A 23,736-nucleotide genomic window follows, 5' to 3' on the forward strand; every position below is an offset into this window, starting at 1 on the left:
ATGTTACAACTTCCTGAATATGACATCTCTAATAACACAAAAGTAAGAAAGATGTAATTTTAAGCTAAATTTCACTAACATTGGAAGATTTTAAAAAGAGGAATCAAGAAACAAACTTTTATTCCTACGATGTTAAGCTGATGTTACACTTAGGTGTGTAACATCTTTAGCCTTAACACCTTAACACCTTTAGCCCTAAAGTGGGCGGCTAAAGCTGAAAGTGTATCTCTTAGCATACAAATCTCTAAGTTGGATGACTTACACCAATTTGAAGTTAAGGACATCAATTTACTGGAATTAGATCTACAGTAAAAACCATACAAACGATTTTCTATCTTTAGTTCTTTAATTTTATTTTATTATTATCCAAGAAAACTAAGCGCCCGTTAAACAATTTCTACATAATTTTGTCTTCTGAGGCGGCTGCCCATACCTTGACTAAAAAGCCAGGAGGGATCCAACATATATCACCTCCTTAAATATCAAATTTAAATTAAAATTTTCATTCTACGCCACTTTCGAGGCATTCGAACCAAATCATTAGCATTATCAAAACAGAAAACCAGAGTTAAACTCTGGTTGTTTGACTTTTAGTTTTAGAGATTTTCTGTTATCACACATGAACACACCAAGAAAGCCCATAAACAGCGCGCGTTAAAAAAATATTTTTTTCCCCCTGTGAATTTCGAAACTTTGACCTAATCGCTTTAACTACTCAGAGTGGGAGTAAGAGAAAATAATACAAGAGAAGAAATATACAATGCGTGAAAACCCCAACCCAAACTGGAAGACTTTTAGTGTTGAACAATACCCCCTGCAGAGTCAATCGATCATATACAATAGCCACATATAAAGCCCAGTAAGATGCTGTTCTGTTTTTAGTATTCTTGTGATCCTATCAGAGGTAGCTAAAAAAAAATGCATTTTCAGGTATTTTTTATCCATTCAGAAATAAAATTATTTTTTCTCAGAACTGAAAAACATATATGTATGTTTTATTAAATAATAGAAATATTTCAATGTTAAATATTTTCTTCTCTTGCAGATTTTAGGAATTGTGTCGGTACTGTACGTGATACCAACTGTTGTCAGTGAGCTTGAAGAAGCTTGCGAAACTATGCCTTCGGAAATTCACTTAGTAAAAGGTTAGTCTTAATTTTACTGTATGATTTAATGTTAGAAAAATAAATAATTAATATATTTAATAAATAGAATTATTCAGAAAGTTCGTTAGGTTTCTAAATTTGATTTAGAATAGGTAACTTAAAACTATTTGCAAGGGCTTTTTCTGCCTTTACGTTTGCAGCACTTCAGTAAATAGCAGAAATCTTTTTTCAAGTCAGCTTTGAAATCTGATGTACGAAACACAAATAAAGATTGGATGATGCTTTAGATAGCTAGAATCTACCTATAGTATTTTTAGGTTGTATTTATTCGCAGCCAACTATTTTTTAGCTTCTGTTTAAACGCTTGATTAAATAGAAAAATTAGTGAAAATGCATTTTGTATTCAAAATGCATACCCTGCAGTTTAAAGTGTTTACTAACCAATTTTTTAGGAATCTTGGAGTCCCTCCGATTATCTTGTCAAACAACTGTCCTATAACTTATATCCTACAACAGCCATCGCTGTTCAAAATCTTGTTGTTAATAGGAAATAGCCTAGGCTTAGAATTAATATAAAACAGGTTTAGACTGACTGCTATAGATCTCTACAAACTAGGATCTGTCTACTGTTGGACTGTTTTATAATTTTGTTTCAAATATCGAACTTTAAGGTTTTATCTGGAATGCAATAAGAAATAGATATGAGTGCGTATTCAACAGAACTTTTTTCTCAGAAATAACAGTTTACATTTTTATTTTCAAACAGAGGAATTTGATGAATTAGGCCGACTCCACCGGACCTGTAGTGGTGATATTGCGGTCAATAAATGTGAAGGAGCGTGTTCATCTCAAGTTCAGCCTAGCGTCATAACTCCTACAGGCTTTCTTAAGGTAAAAAAAAAAAAATAATAATAATCAAGTAAATAAGTTCAGAAAAACTTTAAAATAGAACATTTTAAATGTTAAATAAAATCTTTTCAATAAAATAAGGGCATTTACCTGAGAACAATAATTGGGTGAACAATTAGATGAACTGTCGAGAGTATGTTTATAAAAATGTTTTTTTATTTTCTGTGAAATATAATGATCAGTACTAATTTTTCTCAAATGTCTTCGCGTATTTGAGAATAACGTTTTATCGTTTAAAAAAAAAACATTCCTTGATTTTTCTTTCTCAGCATTCGGCAAGTAAGTCCATTATTCATTTTAATGTACCATCAAAATTAAATTTTGACTTTTTACTTTTAACTTTCTTCCAAGATCTGAGAATATCTTCTTTTATTCTCGTTCGCAAACCTGTTCTCCAGGAGGCTCAGCTTTCTGGAGAACCACCACGCTCGATCTGAGCTAAACCTTCAACCTCAATCTTCCCACACACATTCTTTCCAGATCTTCCGCCGCATCGTTAAGCGAACAGATTCCTAGAGTTTAGAAAACTACTCCTACCTAGCTACTTTCTTCACCTTTCTCATACACGATGACGAAAAAAAACTCGGCCGACATTCTTTAAATGTGCCCTAGAGTTGGAATCGATTTTTCTAATCACCAGTTCGATGAAATCATAAAGACAACAAATTTTTATTCCTTCCTTATTCGATCTGATTTCGATTTCATGCGAGGATCGTATATTTTGCATTACGAGATACTAATTATGGCTGTGCTGGTACCAGTCATAATAAGTACCAGTTACAGAGGAGCAAGGAAATATTAAAGAAATGTGACGAAGGTTTTGTTGTCTTACTTTGTGGTTTGGAAATACCAGCTTGCTAATTTGGCCTTGATGATTTTTTTTTACAATCTTTATTTCTTTTTTACAAATGAAATGTTAAGTATTCGAGCGTTTAGATGACCAGAGGTTAGAAGCGGAAGTGAGTTCGATTTCCGCACTTGGCCATGTAATTGATTTATGGAAATTTATAAATTATATATGTTAACTTCCGCCAATAAAGATATATTATCAAAGTTGCACATACAATACTCTCACAAAATAGGCGTTTCTTTACTTCACCTAATTATTTACTTCACTTAATTATTTATTTATTTATTTATTTTATTTATTGCTTATAAAGGACAATGTCCTATAGCAAGGGTTTGGTTAGACATTTCAATACACAAGAAATAATTATACAAAAAAAGAAAAATTATCATCTGGTTAACAAATCGATTTACACAAAATAAAATTGCTCTTGGCTCTTAAAAAATAATGAAGAAATAATAACAAAAAACTGAAAACTGAAAATACACTTTAATGTAATGGAGATAATAACAGGAGCTATAACTTAGGTTTTATGTTAACTATTATACTGACATGCCGAATGTTGTAGTTGACAAAATTTTGAATTCTATTATTGAAATTTATTTATATACATAAACACCTGCATTTAAAACGAGATTGTCAAGTCAGAATGAAATTTCTTAAAAATAGTACTGATGAGATGTAATTGTAATATAATATGACTTGTTGTTTTGATTTGGGGTCTAATATTGTGTTCGGCCACTTCTCTCCCATATCAGAACTTTAAAATGTTGTCTGACTGACTGATAGAAGGGACATTCCACTAGAATGTGGTCGATGTTTTCTAATACTTTTAACGGACAGAGTTTGCAATTCAACTGAGGATTAATTTTGTGTGTCATGGATCTGGAGGAAATTTTTATGACGTATTTACCGGAAGTCCTGACTTGAGCAAACAATCTGGTGAAATGAAAAGGTATGTCGCATGATAAATAGAACGGTACAGTAACAGAAGAATTGAGAATTTTGTAAGAGTGGCTATTGAAGTTAGAGTTAAATAAGCGTTCACAGTCCAAGGCCTGAAGGTAATCACCGTAAGTCTGTAGAATTTTAGGAATTTTCTTTTTTAGGCTGTAACCATCATTCTCATATACAATTTCTGATTGACCTATTCTGTCTAAAATGGCTTTTAGTTGTGAGACCCAATTGTATTTAGTGTTAGAATCAGAGATATTGCGTAATTTGGTAAAACATAATTTTGGATATCTGAAGTTATTCATATTGAGTAAACACACCAACCAATTTAAAGTTAATTTTAGAATGGTATAACTCACAGCTAGCTGACCCGTCTCTAACCTAATCAAGTAATTTGGAGTGTTTTTGGAGAGTTGGAGATGTCTCTTATAGAAAAAAAGGGATGCCTTTTCCAGTTCCTCCGTATATCTCAGGCCCCAAACCTGAGTTCCGTACAAGAGTACACTTGAGATCAGGGCATCATTAAGTTTTCTTTTTGATTCCCACGAATTATACTTCACTTAATTATAGAAATTACTTTTTTAATTCTGATTTTAACATTAACTTTTACTAAACATACTATATTTGAAGAAAATATGTAAGTTAGTGTTCACTTAAGAGACAGTCGAGTGAATGATTGACATCACTCTGTAAATACATTGAACCTTTTATCCTTGCTATACAGGATTATTGTTATATTTATGTAGATATATAACTTACCTTAGCAATATTCTTAGCAAACCAACATATATAAATATTATATAGTGGATTTACTTATTCAGTTTTTGTATTTTTCGGGGATCATCGCCAACTGTATACCTTTATAGGTTAAACCAATTGGTACCAATAACAACCCAATAAAGGATTATAGGACTATATAGGAACAGGATTATACACCCGCGTTTTTTGGATTCGACGTCTTATAGTTTCCTTCCTGTTTTCCCAGCAAATGCAGCCTCCAGGAATGTCAAGTTTTGTAGGGTTTCATCATCCTTTTGCATGGCCGAGACACCACATCCCCATCCTTCTTTATCATCTTGATAATATTTTAAACTTGGAGGAAAAAAGGACATGACAATATCTCTACATTCGTACAGCTTCTCCACTACCCGTTTCGGTTTATCTGACCAAATACATATTTTGCGGAAGACATTTCATTTCTGATCGCTAACTCCTTTCTCCCTCTACAGCCAGATCCCTTATAACATTATATAAAACATATAAATGTATGCATGAAGAACATATTATGTTTCTTTTAATAACATTCATCTTGATTGCAGGAGTGCTACTGTTGTCGGGAAAGCTACCTTAGAGAAAGATTAATCACTCTAACCCATTGCTACGACCCAGACGGTATGAGATTAACTCAGAATGGTCATTCTACAATGGAGATCAAATTGAAAGAACCGTCTGATTGTAAATGTTTTAAATGTGGCGATTATACCCGTTAAGCACAAAAAAATGAAGTGAAAATAGTATAATTTATTACTTAAGTTTAATTTGTTAACAATTTTCTTCTTGTTTTTTTAATGAAACTATTTTAATAAAGATTCATTCTCTAACTAGTTCAAATTATGGATGACCTTTATACGCTTCAGAATTATAATATTTTACTCAACTGAAGAAAAAAATACAAATTTATTTTAAAATCAACATTTAATTTTTCTGAAGAATTTTACAGCTAGATTATTGGTTATAATTCTTTGGGTACAACAGGAATTCTGTTAACCCAACAGCAATATTTAAAATTGAAGACCACTGCCTCTCAGTGATTTTGGTTTTCTGAAAAAAAAGAAGAAATGTGGTGTAAGTACTCGCAAAATGTTTGGAATATAAATAATATTTATTTAGATTGTTAAATAATGTGCGCTGTCTAAAGAAAATTTGTCACGATCAAACTAAGAAAGTTTTCCCAGCAAGAAAATGGAAGTAAGGAAAAAAATATTTAAACTCAAAATTCGCTTTTAGTTTACAACTTTCTCTTATTTCATTTATCTATAATTTCTATTTTGAATTGATAATTTCAGAAATTAGAGTTGCAAAGCAAATGAAGATTGCATTTACTTATGAATTACAAAGAAAGTGTGCGGCTTACACAAACGTTTGATATTTTTAATACTTTGCCTAAAAAAAATGATTTGATATTATTGCTAATAAATTAATATTTCGATTAATTAATTACTATTTCTAATAAACATTTTTAACAGTTTATTGATGAAACTAGAATCGGTCATTTCACTGTAATATTACTTTTAAAGGAGGTATTAAGTTTCTATACCTTGAGAACCACGAAAAACATATACATTTTCCTGAAATTATGTATTTTTTCTGAGGTGCCTAAACGGAATAACATTTCTGGAATTTCTTTTGGTAGCTTAAACTTCACATTTATAGTGTTTTATAATTCCTTTGGTTAGAGGAAAGCATTATCTAAAAATGACGCTAGATAGTGCTGGTTGGATATTGATTCGCTTGCCGCTCCAACAACCGATGATAATTTACCAACTCAACGTTGGGTTAATGAAATTTCTTTTCCTAACATGCTTTAATTGAAAATCATAAGGTTAAAACGCTACATTTATAGTCTGTGAAAAATCGTAACAAGTAAAACGGAGTATGTAACAGCGAATCATATGTCGCATTAGAGCGGAATAAAATCAAAGAATTGCTGAAAAGGCTCCTAAGGGAGCATCATTTTCTGAGATCTGACCGGCAACATGTGATGTATGTTTGAACACAGCTGCAACGATGTCAATTAAGTTAACTCATTACTCGAACTAGAATTCAGGCCAGGCTCGACAAGAAAAGTAAAGAGTTAAAGTAATCGCCTATTTTTTTCAGGCAGGGCTTAACGTCCATCTACCAATTCGGTTTCGTAGACAGGGGCGGAAGCACACACTTTATTAATAACTTTATTCTAGCAATTAATAAGCAGCTAAAAGAGGGATTCGAACTGGGAACCTCTCACTTACAAAGCCATGCTTCATAACCACTGTACCAACCAACATCTTCCAGGTAGGTAATTCATGTAATAATTTGATATGAAATTATTGGCAAATTCTTAACATCTATTCTCCTGACATCTCATGTACGGGTTCAATCTGTACAACAAATTTTAAATATGACAAGGGTGCTTCTTACTTGTCGAATGGCAGGAGAACTGAATGAAAAAAAAACTTGAAGAACTAAAACTGTCATGCAGAAAACGTAATACTTGTAGTACTTGTAGACATCAGAAAAGTTGACCTTTAAAAATGTACAGTATGTTGTAGTAGAGTGCAAACTCGCCTTTAGATCTCTACATTATGTAGGAAGATAGATATAAGCAGGCTATTTTACTTTAGAAGAATCTATTCAAAGTCTCATTGATTTTTCACACCTATCCTAACATAATTTTTTTGAACAAATATTTCAAATAAAGGTGGCATTTCATTAAAATATAAGTTAGCATTCTGTGTTTAAATATCAAAGGAGTTTTTAAGGAAAACATTTCAGAAAAGCTAGAAACGTTTTCTCACAAATCAGCAAAAAACTGGGGCAAGCAACTTAAAATTAATTAATTAATTAAAAATCAATTGAATAAATCACCTGTATGATCTTTATTTGTTTATTTAAAAATGTTGGCCTAAATAACTTCTCTTGCCCAAAAATTCAGTTCCTACGGTTCTCTTTCCTTCGCAGTCCATGCCACGGCATCTTCTCCAACTCCAGCCTCTATTTCTGCGCACTAATCGGATCACTGCAATACACCCTATACATCAGATTATAATAGAATAAATTTAATAAATAAACATTTTTGCATTAAAAAAAATATATATATATTTAAAATTATACAAATCGTGGGCATAGATATAAGGTTGTGCTATTCCAATTTAGGGTTAGATTATTGTAATTAAAATAATTCATGGTAATGATAGTGTAATTCTGATAAGAATTTTTAAAATTAGTGAGTGAGCAAGAGAGGGATGGGAAATAGGTTAAAACTAGACAAAGATTTATTGAATAATTTTGAAAGAAAATTTAGAAAAAGTTGAAAAGAAACTCGGCGGTGAAATGCGGATAGTGAAACAGCAACTCCTCTTTTATACAATTTTCCACAGGTGGGCGGCGCATCCCTCAGGGGCGGGAAAGCACCCCTGGTTTTCTTCGCCGCCACTTCCCTTCTTTTCTTTCCAAGATTTGCGCTAGTGTTGGTTTCTTTTTATTTTACATTTTCCCAAAAAATATTTACTTAAATAATTGGTGCAAACAAAACGGACACAAAAGTTGGACGACTCAATTAACAATTGATTGAAATAAAACGACGAAAGGTTCAATCAAACATCGATGATTAACTCCAAAAACTTTATTCATAATCAGATTTTTTTTTTTTCTGAACAATTAGGAGTAAGGTGTATATGGTTTGCGCTTTAGTCAAAATTGTATATTATCAAGAAAGAGCAAGACTGGATATAAGATGTTCACAATAATACTATTAATTAACCACATGCTAGATTAATCGATACGGCTTAACAGAATGATCCGATTTTTAGCCAACTGCTTTTGGCTCGATCGAAGTCAGCAGCTGGAATTTTTGAAGAGTCCGATAGCATAGGCAATGCAACCACATGAAGTCAAGATTACTGGAAAATTTTCCAGAAAGCCTGTAGGGAATTGAATACTATGAAACACTCTTGAAAACGCGAGCCAATTTAACACCTGCACTTTGACTAAAAAGTGCAAAATTGTGAAAGAATAGTGGCTTGCATAGCGGCAGACATTGACATTAATTCAGTCGGGACTTGAGCCTAATGTGGGCTCTTATTCCGCCAAAAATCTCTAAGGCTCCTACCTACCCTTACAATCGGCCAGATGTCTCTGAGTTACAAATCTTCTAAGGATTTCCTTGAGAATATGCTGCTACAAAAGAGTATCAGCGAAAGAGTTTCCGACCGAAGTAAAAGTAGTTGGCAGTCCCGACGCCCCTGCACATAATTTTGGCAGGTTTGTCTGTCTCTGTCACCCAAGCTTGCCCATTCAGCACATCTTCTAAGGCTCTTAACTGTCCAGAAATAGAGTCATATGCCTATCGAATTCTTTTTTTTCGACTTAACTATTATTTATTTAATAGAATTGACTGTATCTCGGGATATTAGGGATTAAAAAAATTGGTCATTCACTGAAAATAAACTAGACTAAAAGTGATTAAATACGTGTTTTTTATTTTTTCGACATTTCCCGCTGTTTAAAAAAAAAGTGGGTGGAGCATATAACTCTGGTCACCCTGTAAATCAAATTAAAAATAAGTGAGAACACAAAACTTATTATTTTTGGGTGAAATTCGAAAATGGCATCTCCTCAATTCTTTCTCATGCTTTAGTAAGCGAAAGAATAATAACGAACTTGAGAACTCTCTAGAATCTTGGTATAACTAGTTTCCTATCTTGCTCTTTTTTTGCTTTTTTTATACTCCTTATACCATCTGATCCCAGAATGCTTTTAAACGAACATGATCTTTATGGAATTTGATACTACTGTATTAGTACACAAGTTTAGTAAATGTATTACATTCACTTGTTTTCACTTTTTTTTTTTATTCACTTTAATTCTACTTCTTGTTAGCGAGAAAATTTAAGAAGAAAAAAGAAATTTTGGTGAGATACTCTAGTTAGGACGAAGGGTAGCCTGGAGTAAGCGGATGTGAGGCAATGTTAAGGAGGAAGTAGAAGGTAAAAGCATTGTTAGAGGAAGTGAAAAGGAAATCCAATTAAGACACTCTCATGAGTATCCTCCAATAAAATATATTCATTTTTAACATGAAATCAAGTATGCTGTTAATTCATTGATATACATTAATGATTATTTATTTATTTACGATGAAAAGCATTTTAGGAAATTAGTTTATTTAAAACAACTGTTGGAAGCCGAAAGCTGTTTACCCAAAAAAAAAGTGAAATCGATTTTATCTGCCATGAAAAGTCATGGCCAGGATTTTGAGGGATGCGTAAAGGATTATTTTTTATTGATTTTATTCCTTCATTAAGGGTAAAATAATAACCCAAGTCAATTAAGTCATGACCAAAATATTTGTGAGAAGCGGCGAAGATTGCAAAAAGTTTTAGTCATCTTTCTGCACCTGCACACAAGGTTTGAAAGCCAATTACGAAGTTGTTAATGGGAAACTCACGGTTTAAAGTAGACCTCGCTGAAATGTCTACTCTATTAGCCAAATTCATGTTATTCTCAAATGTATAAAGAATTTTTATGACTTGAGAAAGTTTGAATAAATTGAAGAGGTTTAAGCAGCCGTAGATGATATTTGGCACACCTTACCCACAGTCGAGATAAGAGAGGTACAAGTAACAATCTTCTTCGAGAAACACTACAAATTCAATTACAACCTCAGCTTCAAGTCCTGTTTATAAGTTCAACTAAATTCAATTTATATTTAAAAGACATTTAGAAATTATTACGAACATAATTTAACTAAACAAATATATTAAATTGATATTAATGTTACAATAACAGAAAGTAAGAGAAAGTAAATAGTGAAGTGCATCAGCGAATGACATTGACAAAGACTTCATATCGTAATAACGGTAATAATGGTAATAAAATTTAGTATCAGTTAATGAGCTATGTGTTACAATCAGGACACCTGTACTGTAACAAAGCCCGGTCACCTGTAGAGGACATTTTAATAAATTAAACAATTTGAAAGCGACATTGTATCTAATCGCTTGCAAAACTGTACAAACATGAATAGTTTTTGTCTTCTATTTCGAAACTTGTATTTTGATTCTGCTTTCACAATAATTCACTGAATGTATGTCAGTTTGTGATAAGAAGACGTTTAAGTATGTTGTCTTAAGCTAACACAATACCGAGTATTACAGCATTATTTTACTTATTTCTATCAAGGCTAAGTACGCATTGTGATGCATTGTTGAGATTCTTTGCCACGGAGATACGTCCAACCTTCCTGCAAAAGAAGTGGACCAGCCATCTCTTCATTAATCTTAGCGGCCCTGCGAGTAACTCGGCCTAACTTCACAAACTAGACTCAAAACTAAGAATCTCTAATACTTACACAATACCTGTAAGACCTATGTGTAGTGATAAGTTCTAGCCAAACACTAACCCACAGGAAAATCTAGCATAGGCATTTAGCAAGATATAGCACGTATTCACATTTACACTGGTACACGACACAGACGCCTGTATTAAAGTCAATATTACTAATTTTGTAAATAAAATACCAAAAACTCGTGTAGAAAAATATGTATTTGTAAAAGAAATAAGCGTTTTAAAATATATTTAATATTGCTTCATTTAAACAGAAGATAATATAAACAACTACAAAATAAAGAATTCGATTTCATTTAAATGAAAAGGAAATTAATATTTAACTAAGGTGAAGTAAAAAAAGCATCAGCATGTATTATAGAAATCTGACTACCGTAAAATAAAGATGTTCGCGTCTGTTAAGTCTGGATTCTGTGTACTTACCAATTATTTTCCTCTAACTGATTCGAATCATATTGGGTCCTTACTAATATTAAACAATTTGTAAAATTACATATTAGAATGACACCTTATAGAGAACATGTCCCCGAGAAATGCATATTATTCCTAACAATGACAACAGTAAAAGTTATACAGCGGAGTCTCGGTTATCCGTCACCCTTTTATCCGCCTATTCCAATTAACAGTCGCTGTCCTCAGTATTTAAAAATAAAAAAAATCCAAAAAATTATGTCGCAGACATTGTATTCATTAATTTTAATACACAATAGAATGAATTGAATAATGAAAGAAAGATACCTGACCTTTAAGGCTTAAGCGTATAAACGTATAAAATATGTATACCAGTTAATACAAAGTTTTATACACGTTAAACAAAAGAATCTGGAGATTTTCCTGTTTTTTTCCATTATCCGTCTATTCGACTATCCGTCACGTGTCCGGTCCCGGTCATGACGGATAACCGAGACTCCACTGTATATCAAAAAGTTTGTAACGTGCCTACGAACCTACCCAGAATCCCCAAGCATTTTCGAAAAATGTTCATTCGAAAGAAGTAACATTTCCGTCGATAAGGGAAACAATTAATAATAATCATTAAAAGAAAGAAAATAGTTCTTGGGTTAATTATAAACACTCAAGGTTGTTTGAATGCAGCAGTTGTCAAACGTTACTTTTAAAAGTAACAAGCCTTATTTAACCACCTGTACAACTGCAGACTGCTTCCCAGTATGTTCTGGACACTTGCAGACTGATGAACGAGCGTTGCACATTACAGATTGTCATGGCTGGACGAACAGTAGTCATTCTAATTGCCTTGAAGGATGAAAAGGAAATTAATAATATTTAACTAAGCAGAAGTAAAAAAAGTATCAGCATGTATTTTAGAAATCCGTCTACCGTAATATAAAGATGTTCGCGTATGTTGAGTCTGTAGTGAACCTCATACAATTCGCTGTTACTTATCCATTATTTTCCTCAAACTGCTGTATTCAAATCATATTGAGTCCTTATTAACATTAAACAGTTTGTAAAACTACATATTAGAATGACACCTTATAGAGTACATGTCCCCGAGAAATGCGTATTATTCCTAACAAACGGATAGTAAGGTAACAAATAATAAAGGTAATGAAAATCTCTCTAATGATTAACAAATTGAAATATGTAATCCTCATCTATAGTTTATATAAATAATACATAAAAATTTAAGTATTATTATCTATCTCTACTTTAGCACAAGAAAAGTCATAAGATAAGACATTACGAGCTTTTAAACGAAGAATTGCATTTTATCACAAGCACTTGCAGCCAATTAAAGAAAACCGAATATTTTACTTGAATTACATGGGGAAAAAAGTTGGCAAGTAAAACTGTAACCGTTTCAATGGGAGTAACTTCTTTCAACCCCTTAACGAAATAATTTCTTAAGCTATTCTTAAGGTTCAAAAGTATCGTCAAAAACAATATTATTGCAAAAATTTCAATTGGTCAAGAGTTGAGGCCAAAACCTAATTTATATCCACATTATTAAAGCGGCATTTACGAAAACGAAAATAGTAATTATGTAATTAGGCGATGCAATCATAAATTAGCATTAAGGTGCTTATGTCACAATAATGTTTGTTAAATTATTTGTTAAAAGTATAAAGAGAGATTGTAGAGAAATAATCTAGATTACAAGAAATTAATTAAGGCGTAATTAAAGACAACAATTCATTTGTTTTTATTTGTTTTATTCTTCTTATTTCTTTTTGCATTATTCATTTCTTTTTTAAATTATTTTATTTAATGCTTTTTTTATCTGTTATAAATTTATTGTGGCCATGTAGAAGTGGCTCAAGAACTTCTTATGGAACAGCATCAAACATATATTGGAACAAACATACGTTTTACGCTCCAAATGATTAATATCGAACCGAATTTATAAGAAAAAACTGAATCTAAATCAACATCAGAAGAACTGCCTACTCTTCGTTCAGAATTTGGAACAACCCTACATGAGAGACTAACGTACAGCGGGATAATAGGAATCAGAAGTGGATGCGTAGTATCAGAGCGTGGGGAGTTTGTACCGCTCAGGATTTGGCTCTTCTGTGAAGAAAACTAAAACATAGTACCGCAACAAGAGAGCCGCATAGGCTTTCTCAAAAACCCTTCATGGGATTTGCTCAGATTAATACTCCAAACTGTTAGTTACAATGGCTGGGTTGTAATCAAATTTGTCTTTAATATTTTTACACATCCGGAAGGCATTCGGTGTGTTCGATGGTTCTTTTGTCAAGTACAACCGAAATGAATCAACTAAGTATATTCAACCCATATTTGTATGAAGGAAATAAAACTTTGAAGTCATACTTTGATTATAAATGCCATAACTGGACTTAGAGAAAGTCTAGGGCGAATTTTACAATACTAGCAGCGGAGTTTCCCCCAAAGAAAAATATCTTAAAATCTGGCCATGTTTCTTCTTTTGTCATAATTTTTCGTCTCACTTCTATATTTTTTATATGCAACTTGTTTTATTGTAGATTTAAAAATGAAGAAGTTAACCTTGTGTAGAAGAGGTGGAATGTCAATGGATTGGCTAATTCAACGATACGAAACCGTCTCATATTGTTTTAATCTTGAGCAAAAAATTGTTTTGTAGAAAATAAAGAATTATATATGTAACTTCTTTTTTTTCAAGTTAAAGAGCAATATGCCAAGGAATATTGGTCCTTTTTACTTGACCCTCGAATGTTTAGCAAATTATTCGGTAAATTATGGATAAAGTACGGACTTCTTTGTCATCAAACTATTGAACTTATTTCACAAAAGCTGATGGAAAACAAACTGGAACTTTCTCCTTACGCACTCCAATGGGCATCACCGCCATTAACTCTCTTCGAGACGATTCTCTGTGTATTGGAGACTCTCATAACTCATTAAGAAGTGACTTTTTTTTTCTCTTCAGACCTCTTCGCGTTTATTGCCGGAAACTTATCTCTCGATCTGTTGGCCATTTAGGGCAATTTTGGCCTCAAATTTGCATTTTAACGAAATAACTTTTTAGGTATACCCTTATATTTATGAAGGCTCACAAGAAAAGGAGCTAGTGCCCTTGAAAAGTTAACTTTCTCCATTAACAATACAATTGACGAAGGTCTGTTGATCTGAACAGGAAACTAGCAATCATAAATACCTTCATGTCGCATAACTTTTATCCTGGCTGACTAATGCAGTTGCACTGACATTTTTATCTTTTACAAATCATTAATTAATATTATAACTTCGTATGTACACAACCTTATAAAGAAAATGTTCTTTATTACTATAATTAAAATTTATTCTTTTGTAACGAATTTGTTCATCTTCATCGTATTGTGGTCAAAATAGGTTTCCATCCTGGTAGGCTCTTCCTAAGCAAATCAACTAACATTTCCTCGGTGGGTTATAATTCAACGCATCTCGAATAAAATGTTTGTTGTAAATGTGCTTTATTCTTCCATGGAAAATTTGGCTTTCAGCAAGCTTAACATCCGGTATTGTCATTGTAGATTCCTATGACTGCAAGTTCATGAGGTCATAACGCAAATACCTGCTCACTCTGCTTCTCCATTTTTCGTTTTACTGGTCCTCGACTGTAATTCTCGAGCTCTTCCTTTTAATCCACTTCGTATTATTTTTGGTCCCCTTATCGAGCTTCAACTTTATTCATTTGGTGTTCCTCCATCTTTTTTACTAATGTCACCCAATGATTCTGTCTTTATGTAATAAATCTATATTCTGTTCTAGTTTCATTGCTCGTGTCTTCTTGTTCTTCCAAAACCTATTCAGGAGCAATGTTTAAATTTTCTTTATTTCTAGGACTTTTCCAGGAATTTTACATCCCGTGTAACTTCCTCCTTGCCTCCCGGATAACCAGATTGTGTGTGCAGCAGGTTATCTGAGATACCTATAATTATACCTTCCTAATTTTTGACTGCAATGCCATTACAGTATTTACTGTACCAAGCCTCACAAAAGGCAAGTAAGTTTAAGAATAGGCCTCACAAAATGGTCCCAAAGATGAAATTAAAGCTGAAAAATTAAGCAAAATTAATTAACTAGAATGCCTATTTGATGCACACGATTACCAAGCCTCCACAGAATATTTTTAGTTGCCAGAGAAAAATATTAACTACCAATGGAAACTCTCTAACAATCCAGAAAAATGAAATAAAGGATATTGTAAAATAAATTAAATATTGCTTAGTTTTTATTGCCTAAGTATCCTGATACTACATAAATTTTATGTGTAGATAGTGACGTAAGAATATGCAAATTATTATTAATAGTCATTTCACAAAATAAAAAAACCAACGCCTGTCGATCCAGCGCGGAGGGTGAACGTTACATGAGGAGAGACGTGCTGAAGCTCAGAGCTCTGCAGGCATAAAGTAGTTAACAGAGCAGAACATTTCGCGTATGCAAAATATGCACGATAAAAAAATAAATAAGTGAATCTGAACAATATTGGGTGCTTCAGCTCGCTTTTGCGTGTTTTGAACATTTTAACCTTTTTTATTCTAGCTCACTAAATCGAAATCCTTGGAGTCACATTACTTCTCTGGTTACATGTTCCGCTGATGAAAATTCCATCTAAGGGTCCGCCTAAGCAATTGAACAATTAAATTTCTTGGACACCATTGTTGAAATTTGAGAATTTTTACATTTTATTTGTTTTATTGTTATTATTTTTTTTTTTTGGTAGCATTTGAGAATAATCTGGCAGCAAAGTATGAAGATTACATATTTGTAATATTAATATGATTCTACTTTTTAATTGAGTTAGTATTGACCCAATGGCTATTCAACGAGATATCCCGCGGCTCTTAGAGTTAACAGCATACGATATACAGATATATCTGCTGGCCAATAAAATGGTACGCTGGTAACCAATGGCGGTTCTTGCCCGGACAAGACAGCGTGCACATGCAGTCTTAAACGATTTCTGAATATCTAGTTCAGTTGCATTATTCCACTTGTTTCTGCGATACGTTTGGCACTTTTCGACCAAAGAAGACGATAGCACAAAAAATACAGGTGGGGCGCCCAGGGTCTAGAGAAAAGAGAAGGGTTTTCCAGCTAGAGTTACACAATAAGCCTCTTAAGGCTGCAGCAGAACTGGCTCCAAGAAATCTAATCTATTTATGGTAATTCTAGTAATAACGTTTCTTCCCCTCTCAGTTCTCAGATACCAAAAGTTCCGTAGTAGTTCAGAACTACTCATTTCCGCATCATTCCTCGTAGAGTTCTAACCTTAAGTATAAACCAAGACGTATAAAACTGTTTTGCTGATATTTCTACTTTTTTAACGCATTTGGCAGATAAGGAATTGAAATTCAGTTAAAGTATTAAATTGTTCAAGAAGTAAAATTAAAAAGCCTTTCTGTTTTTCTTCTGTTGTAAAGGTGCAGGTTTGGGACTAACCGAGATAGAAGGAGGGTGCTGTTACTTAGTGAAGATTCCACAGCTTCGATCAGAATATCCACTTGTCCCCCAAAGGTGTTCCTAAATTGTATTTTTTTTTAAACGAGAGTGTCTCCCTCTTGAATTTTCGAAACCAACGTTGAGCAGATCGTTTACATCTCTATCTCTACTGATTGTTGTCATGCTCTTACTTCGTGCTTGGTACGTCTCCACTATGCATCGAATTTATTCGGGATCCAGGTCATAAAAACCAAGTATTTGAGTCTGAATTTGAGTCTTTTAGGGATCATCTAAATTCTCGCAGGACTCATACGCGTCCCATCCGATTTAAATGAGCTTGTTGCAGCTGATTTCTTCGATGGGAATCGGTGAAAATGTTTTTGGATTTACAACAATTTTTATTCCATCCGCTCCATACCAACGCTTTTTTGCACTTCCAGTATCAGTTATAAAAGGAAATCATGATACTAGTGCTTCAGAGATTCACGGATCCCAGAAGTGTAGGAGACGTATAGCTTACTTGTTGATCTTTTCTTCTTCATTGTTTATGTTTGGAAATGGAAGCAGCTGATCTGGTCTTTAGAGAAAGACGAGTCTCACTCCACGTAACAAAACATTAAACAATTGTTATTCCTGAAATAAAAAAAGATTTTTTTTTCTTTGCAGCCTTTTTGTACAGAAATACATAAAATATTTAAACAAACAAGAAGAGGAACTAGCTACAACTTCTATATTAGTATTTAAAAAATGTTAAATTAAAATCATTAAATGATGTACGAGGATGCGTTAGCTATTTAATATATGAACTCAGAAATAGCATTAAAACTACGGACAGTCTCGTTTTGTTACCCATTATATTAATAATTTAGCTATTTCGATTCAGTACAAATTTCTGTTAAATCGTGTTTAGACTACAAAGGTTCATAATAATTTGTACGCGGTACATTTTGGAATAGCCAATGAGCATTCACCTTGGCGACCCGTTCCTTCTACACCACCTGCTCAGTTAATCCTAAAGAAAGCTTTATTTAAAATTTACTAATTTTTCTATTGATGAGTACTTCGTGAGAGAGGCTGAAATGCTGAAGTGTCAATTTTTAAGATCTGTATTAACGAAAATAATCCAAAATATTAAATCAAGTTTGAAATACCTGGATGATTTCCTGTTATTACAAACATTAAAATCGATAAATTTTTACTAACAGTTTTCTTAAGGATAACAGATTTTGCATTAGGACTCGTTTTCTATCTTCATGTTATACGAATAAATGTACAAAAACTTATGTACATGTCGCTTAGACTTGGATAAATTCCTAGAAATAGATTGGGTGTGTTGTCGCCATTATAACATAAAGAGAGAAATTAGAAATCTACCAAAGTAGTAAGCGGATATTATCTCAAGACAAAGGGATAAAGCGTTTTAAAAAGAAACCCGTCCTAGTGTCCAGGAGGGTTAATTCTGATCTAAACACACCAATTCTTTGAAAAAACTAAGATAAGTAAGATGGAAATTTGTTTTTTAATTGGTAATTACTCTCATAATTTCAATACTGTTGAACTATTTGTTGAACTGCTATCGCCACTAATAAATTTTAAGAGTGGTCTTCCTCTTCACTTGTGTTTCCAGCTCGCCCTACACGATACAGTGAACATCTGCGCTACCGCAGTTAATTATCAAAGAAATTATCCACCTCTGCGGACTAACCACATCTTGCTTACAATTGTTTCACTGGGCATCAAAATCATTAAAATATCTGATAAATAAATAAAAATAAAACCTAATATCAAGTTATTTCTATCAATAGAATCTCAAGCTTTGTTGCACAAGGAAAATCTTAGGCAAAAATATGCTGCCTTCAAGGCTAACTTAGTGTAAAATGATCAGTTAATTGTTGAAAGTTTTCTTAACGAACAAAAAAAGAATAACTTTGCGGCAAACAGTGAAATCTCTGGTTGCACAATCTGTTGCAACTTGCCTTTGATTGAAGAGTGCAGAGCATTCTTTCTCCAAAAGTATTTTACGAACTATTTTCTACCTTGTGTGGCACACCTCTTAGCCATATTTGAAATCACACTCAAAATTATCGAAGCTATTCTTAGTGCAACTATCTGTGGGACCGGCTGAATTTAAAACTTTAGTAGTCAATATCCTGTTGATTGGCAACACTAACTTTATACGAATCTCAATACATATACGGTTAGCCTTAAGGATTGGGATAGGACCAGTGGCTTAGCTTCCTAGAGCTCACCAACAGCGGAACTTACCTAAAATATTTTTCTAGAGAAGCAGCAGCTTTGCATAAATTATTATTATTTTTTTTGTAACTAATTTTCAGCAAACAACTTTAGTGTGATTCCTCATTTTGAATCGAGCGCTCCATGAATGGGCAAGGTCCGAATGTAACCTTACTTCTTATTGTCTAAGGCTAAGTGCAGTCTCAGCCATTTGCAAGTGCGGTGACCTTCAACTTTTGACGTAAACCTATAATTAATAGAAAGTGCCGTTAAGAAAGCTTAGCCTTCGTACTCCTCCGGAAGTCTTGGGGGAGGCTAGATTCTATTAGAGAATATCACGCGGTAAGTTTAAATAGAAAATCCTTAACAAGATAATAGTTTTATCTGAGATTTTATCTGTTGTAGTGCGCATGTTGTGTAAATCAAAAATATTTTCCAGCAATGCGGACATAATCACATTTTCAAGAGTTATGTATTTATTTTTTCAGTCTGAATGTTCATTCAATTCCAATCAAGAGATCGTCGCTGACTGGGATTGTTTAATGTTTTTATGTTAGTGGATGAAGGTTATTGAAAATAATGCTGTCTGGGTTTAATAGAAAACTAAACTTGTAACATACATTTTACTGGAATCTTTCTACACTCACTTAAGTGGTCCGGCAAAAGGAAAAATTAAATCCAAGCATAAAAACTAATATTTCTCACTCCCTCATTCTTTTTTCCACAACTAAAATAAACTTTTCCCATCAAAAGTAGTTTTGAGACTATTCCAAAATTGACGCTACACAATAATTCCTTTTACCATTCCGGTAGTTAAAGACCGATCTTACGGGATATGACATGCCATCCTGCTATGAAATGGGCCAACTAATTTAAAGTTAGAGAAAATAATTTATGCCTCAAATGTGATTGAAAACCACTAAAAGCAAGATTTTTTTTCTTGATTTACGACTTTAATTGCATTCAGATGGACTTTTAAACTTTCATTGGTAATCTCTTTCAATTATTTCTAAAATTAGTTCTTTTATTAATCACTTTTCTAGTAAATGTGGCGAAAATTAATCATAAATCCCATCCTCCACTTCACAAGCACGTAAAGTTGCAGGAGAGTTGGAACCATTACAAAAGTAATGTTGAATTAATAGATTTGTCCTTGAAAAAAACAACAAAAGGGAGTTTACTAACTTTCTTGAAGGAATACCACTTGTGATGCATGAACTGATTGTAATAATAAAAAAGAACACCATTTTGCTTGCCTAGTACAAGTTTAGAATTAGTTGCAGCATTAGACCTTGTGCTGAGGGAACGGTTTCACCATAATATTCTCCTTTCAGCAATAATTTCTACAAAATAAATTGTATTGCATTTGCCGGCTGTAATAAAGACGAACACCACAGGATAAACTACTTTTCTAAAGTTGTACTGATTATTCATTATAGGCCGAAAATCTAACACCATCTTAAAGCTCTGATTAAAAACAGACAAATAGAAATAAGTTGGAGTATGGATTGGAACGTCAAAGCAAACGAACCCTAATCTCTTCATTTTAGAGGTTCAGGCGAACCATTGGTAAATCATCGTAACTGACTTCCTCTGTACCTTTCTTGAATCGACTAGAAGAACGACAGCTAACCGCAGGAGAATAAGGTAGGACTCTATAGGGATGTCGTAAACAAACTTATTTCGTTGGTACATCATTTCAGAGAAAACTACTTTTAAATTCTGGTGGTCGAAGTTGGGCGATCTTTTGTTTATCAAATCATATTTCTCATCCAAGACGCAAATTCGGAAACGTTTCCGACGTTCGATTATGTTTCAGAATCCATAATTTCAAAAAAGAAAATTCCAAATAGTGAACTTACTGCACTCAAAATGCAGTAAAAATAGAGGAAAAGAAGTGGAAAAGAACCGTTACGAAACGAGATAATTTCCTTAAGGCACAAAGTCTTCAAATCCTTCTGATTGTGTACAGTAATTAAGCGTGGCTCTCATTGCACGCCTGCGTCCTTTCGGTGTGCCGCAGTGCTTGCTGAAGGGATTGGTCGATGGCAGCAACCTCATTCGCTCTTCTCTATTCAGCGGATTTTCGCATTGCTCTAAGTTTCATTGATGTATTTCTGCTATTACAAAAGTGTTATATAAAGTCGAAAAAATTTGGAATAATTTATTGAATTAAGTCTGGTGGCTGAAATTTTAATTTTTTGTTTTGTTTTTACAATCCGCTTTGACGATGTTATGGTTTATTTTGTTCCATTTGAAAGTGGCGAGTTTGGTCAACAGTTATATTTTCTAGATAAGAGACTGGGTGCGACAGTCAGGTTTGCTTCAATGCCAAGACTATTATCCAATTACCATAATTATTGCAATTTATCACGAAAGAATATCATAATAAAATCGGAAGTATTTACTGCTATTTACTTCCGTTTGATCAAAATTGAGATAATATAATCATGGACTGGTATTTGATGGAACGCTGCGAGGCCAGACACACATTTAAAGGTGAAATGCAAAGTAAATACAACTCCTACGTCAAGGACACCGCACTTAATTAATTGTAACACAAAGATCTGCGCGTTCTAGTAAACAAACGATCTCTTTTTCCTCAAGTCCAATGTCCGCAATAGTAGTGGCCAACTCATGTCAAAAAATCTCACGACGGAAACCTTAAATATGAACATAAAAATTTGACTTCCTGCTTTTTTGTTTTCAATTTCAAGGTAAAGTTTGGGGGGAGTCTCAAAAATGTTCCAGTGCGAGATTTTATCCTTGAAAGGACAGGAAGCAATGATGGCTCACTCAGAGACACCCGCGCGATTCTTGAATATAATTAAGTTCACTAAATTCTCTTATGAATCCCACGCAAAACATTTTCCTCCCTGGACTTATTACAAAATCTATTTAACTAAAAACTTCTTAGAGTAGAATTTCAAAAAATCATAGTTACCTTCACAAATATATTTAAAGCAATGAGAATAAGTGGTAAAGTAGAATTTTGGCAGAAATCAATGTTTGGTGAATTAGGCTACTGGACATTTTCATTAATGCCGTTCATACCAAAGCAGGTTCTCGATCATCGTCGAATGTAGAAGCGATTTGACCATCTCAAGTTAGTCAGTTATTCACAATTAGTTTGAGAAGAAAGTATCGTTAGCCAGTTGGTTGCCGCAGAAAGCCGATTAGTAGAAAGCAAATCAGAATATTTCCAGTCATATCAAAACCTTTGATAGTTTATGAACTAGGGTAGAATTGTTCAAAAGTCAGAGGATCTAACAGCGATCGAGCATAAGGGCTTCGAATCTCCCCATAACGGTTACAAATAATTAGAATGCAATGTTCATCCTCTTCTTTGCTCTTTCTGATGTACTACATCAAAGTTAAACCAGTGCCTTCAACACTTCCCTTAGGCAAAGATAATTTCCTTCAAGCAACTGCTTGAAAAGACAACAAATCACGAGTTCCTCACATCGTAGAAGATCCAACGAAACGCTCATTCTACCCTAGTTTGTTGTACTCTTCGTTGCCACTGCTTTGGCATTTATCCCAGTCATATATGTCCTCTGTGATCTGATTATTTGCGGTTCTCTATTATAAATTTTGATCTGACTACAAATTTGTAGCGATAACGATTTGAAAAATCGTTGGTGTCTTACCAAGCTGATACCACTATCGGGATTTAAATTAATAATTTTTTTTTTTTGTAAATATTATTTAGGCAGTGTTCTATGGGAGAAGTGAAGTAAACTCATCTCCAAGTGCCGTTTAGGCGTAATTGTACGGTTTAAACCCAAGGCAGACAATATTTGAGAATATGAAAAGTCTACCCTAAATTCCGAATGAAAGATATCAGTCCTTGAAAGTGCATGAGCGAGACAAATTATCATTGTTCTGAAATTTCAATAGACACTAGAGGGTTTGTTTTGAACTTGGACAAAAATGGTAAACCTTAAATAAGTTTGTATAAAATTTTTATCAGGGAATATTGATCATTGTAGTTCTGAAGAAGCACAGACTTCACTTGTTTCTTCTCAAAGATAATTTTGCTACTGCGAACGTAACAGTATTAAAATAAACTATCTTGTTTTACTATAAATTCTAATTTACAAGAAAATTTGAACGGCTAGTTGCAGATACAGGAAGTTTTCTTAAATATCCTTTGAACAGTAAAGATAATAAAATGGAAGGTTTGAATTTTTAAAAATTTGCTAAGAAATATTGATAATAATTACAGTGTTTTATTTTTCTTGTAAAAATCTGAGTTTGCTTACAAACATTCAGTTGTATTATTTTTGATCGAACAAAAAGTTCATATAACAAGGAAGCTTTAATGAATAGTGCTCAGAGAATTATGGACAAAATGTGAAGGTTTAGGTCACAGAAAGCGGTCACTAACAATTTGAAGGTAATTTCCGTTATTCCATTTTTTTGGTAACACGAAACAAAAAGAGAACGGTGGATAAAAAAATAAAATAAAAAATAAAAAAATATCAAGGTCTTGTAGAGATACGAGGTGTCAGTGAACAGTACGAATCATAAAGCTCCAAATGTTGCAATTTCGTACAAGGTTTTTATCAAATTTGTATTTATAAAAAATATTCGAGAAATAACTTTACAGGGTTCAATCAATAAATACAAACTTCCTTTATTGAACTTTTTGTTCGATCAAAAATAATACAACTGAATGTTGTAAGC

General features: G+C 33.2%; 1 protein-coding gene and 1 long non-coding RNA gene across 2 annotated transcripts; one reads left to right on the plus strand and one right to left on the minus strand.

Annotated features, from left to right (window-relative positions):
• Positions 1-795: 795 nt before the first annotated feature.
• Positions 796-5,437, plus strand: Pburs (bursicon subunit partner of burs). The gene is made up of 4 exons (XM_074120606.1): positions 796-930; positions 1,046-1,145; positions 1,873-1,997; positions 5,136-5,437. The coding sequence occupies exons 1-4, from the start codon at positions 919-921 to the stop codon at positions 5,304-5,306; spliced, it is 408 nt and encodes a 135-aa protein (XP_073976707.1). The 5' UTR covers positions 796-918; the 3' UTR covers positions 5,307-5,437.
• A 55-nt stretch (positions 5,438-5,492) lies between these two features.
• Positions 5,493-9,069, minus strand: LOC141450301 (uncharacterized). The gene is made up of 2 exons (XR_012456053.1): positions 7,444-9,069; positions 5,493-5,637 (listed from the first exon to the last, which is right to left on the minus strand). It is a non-coding gene; the product is annotated as an uncharacterized lncRNA (long non-coding RNA).
• Between the last annotated feature and the right edge of the window lie 14,667 nt (positions 9,070-23,736).

The sequence above is a fragment of the Rhodnius prolixus genome, unplaced genomic scaffold, assembly GCF_049639745.1.
Source record: "Rhodnius prolixus isolate KJV_2025 unplaced genomic scaffold, Rpr scaffold_2, whole genome shotgun sequence".
Taxonomy (NCBI): domain Eukaryota; kingdom Metazoa; phylum Arthropoda; class Insecta; order Hemiptera; family Reduviidae; genus Rhodnius; species Rhodnius prolixus.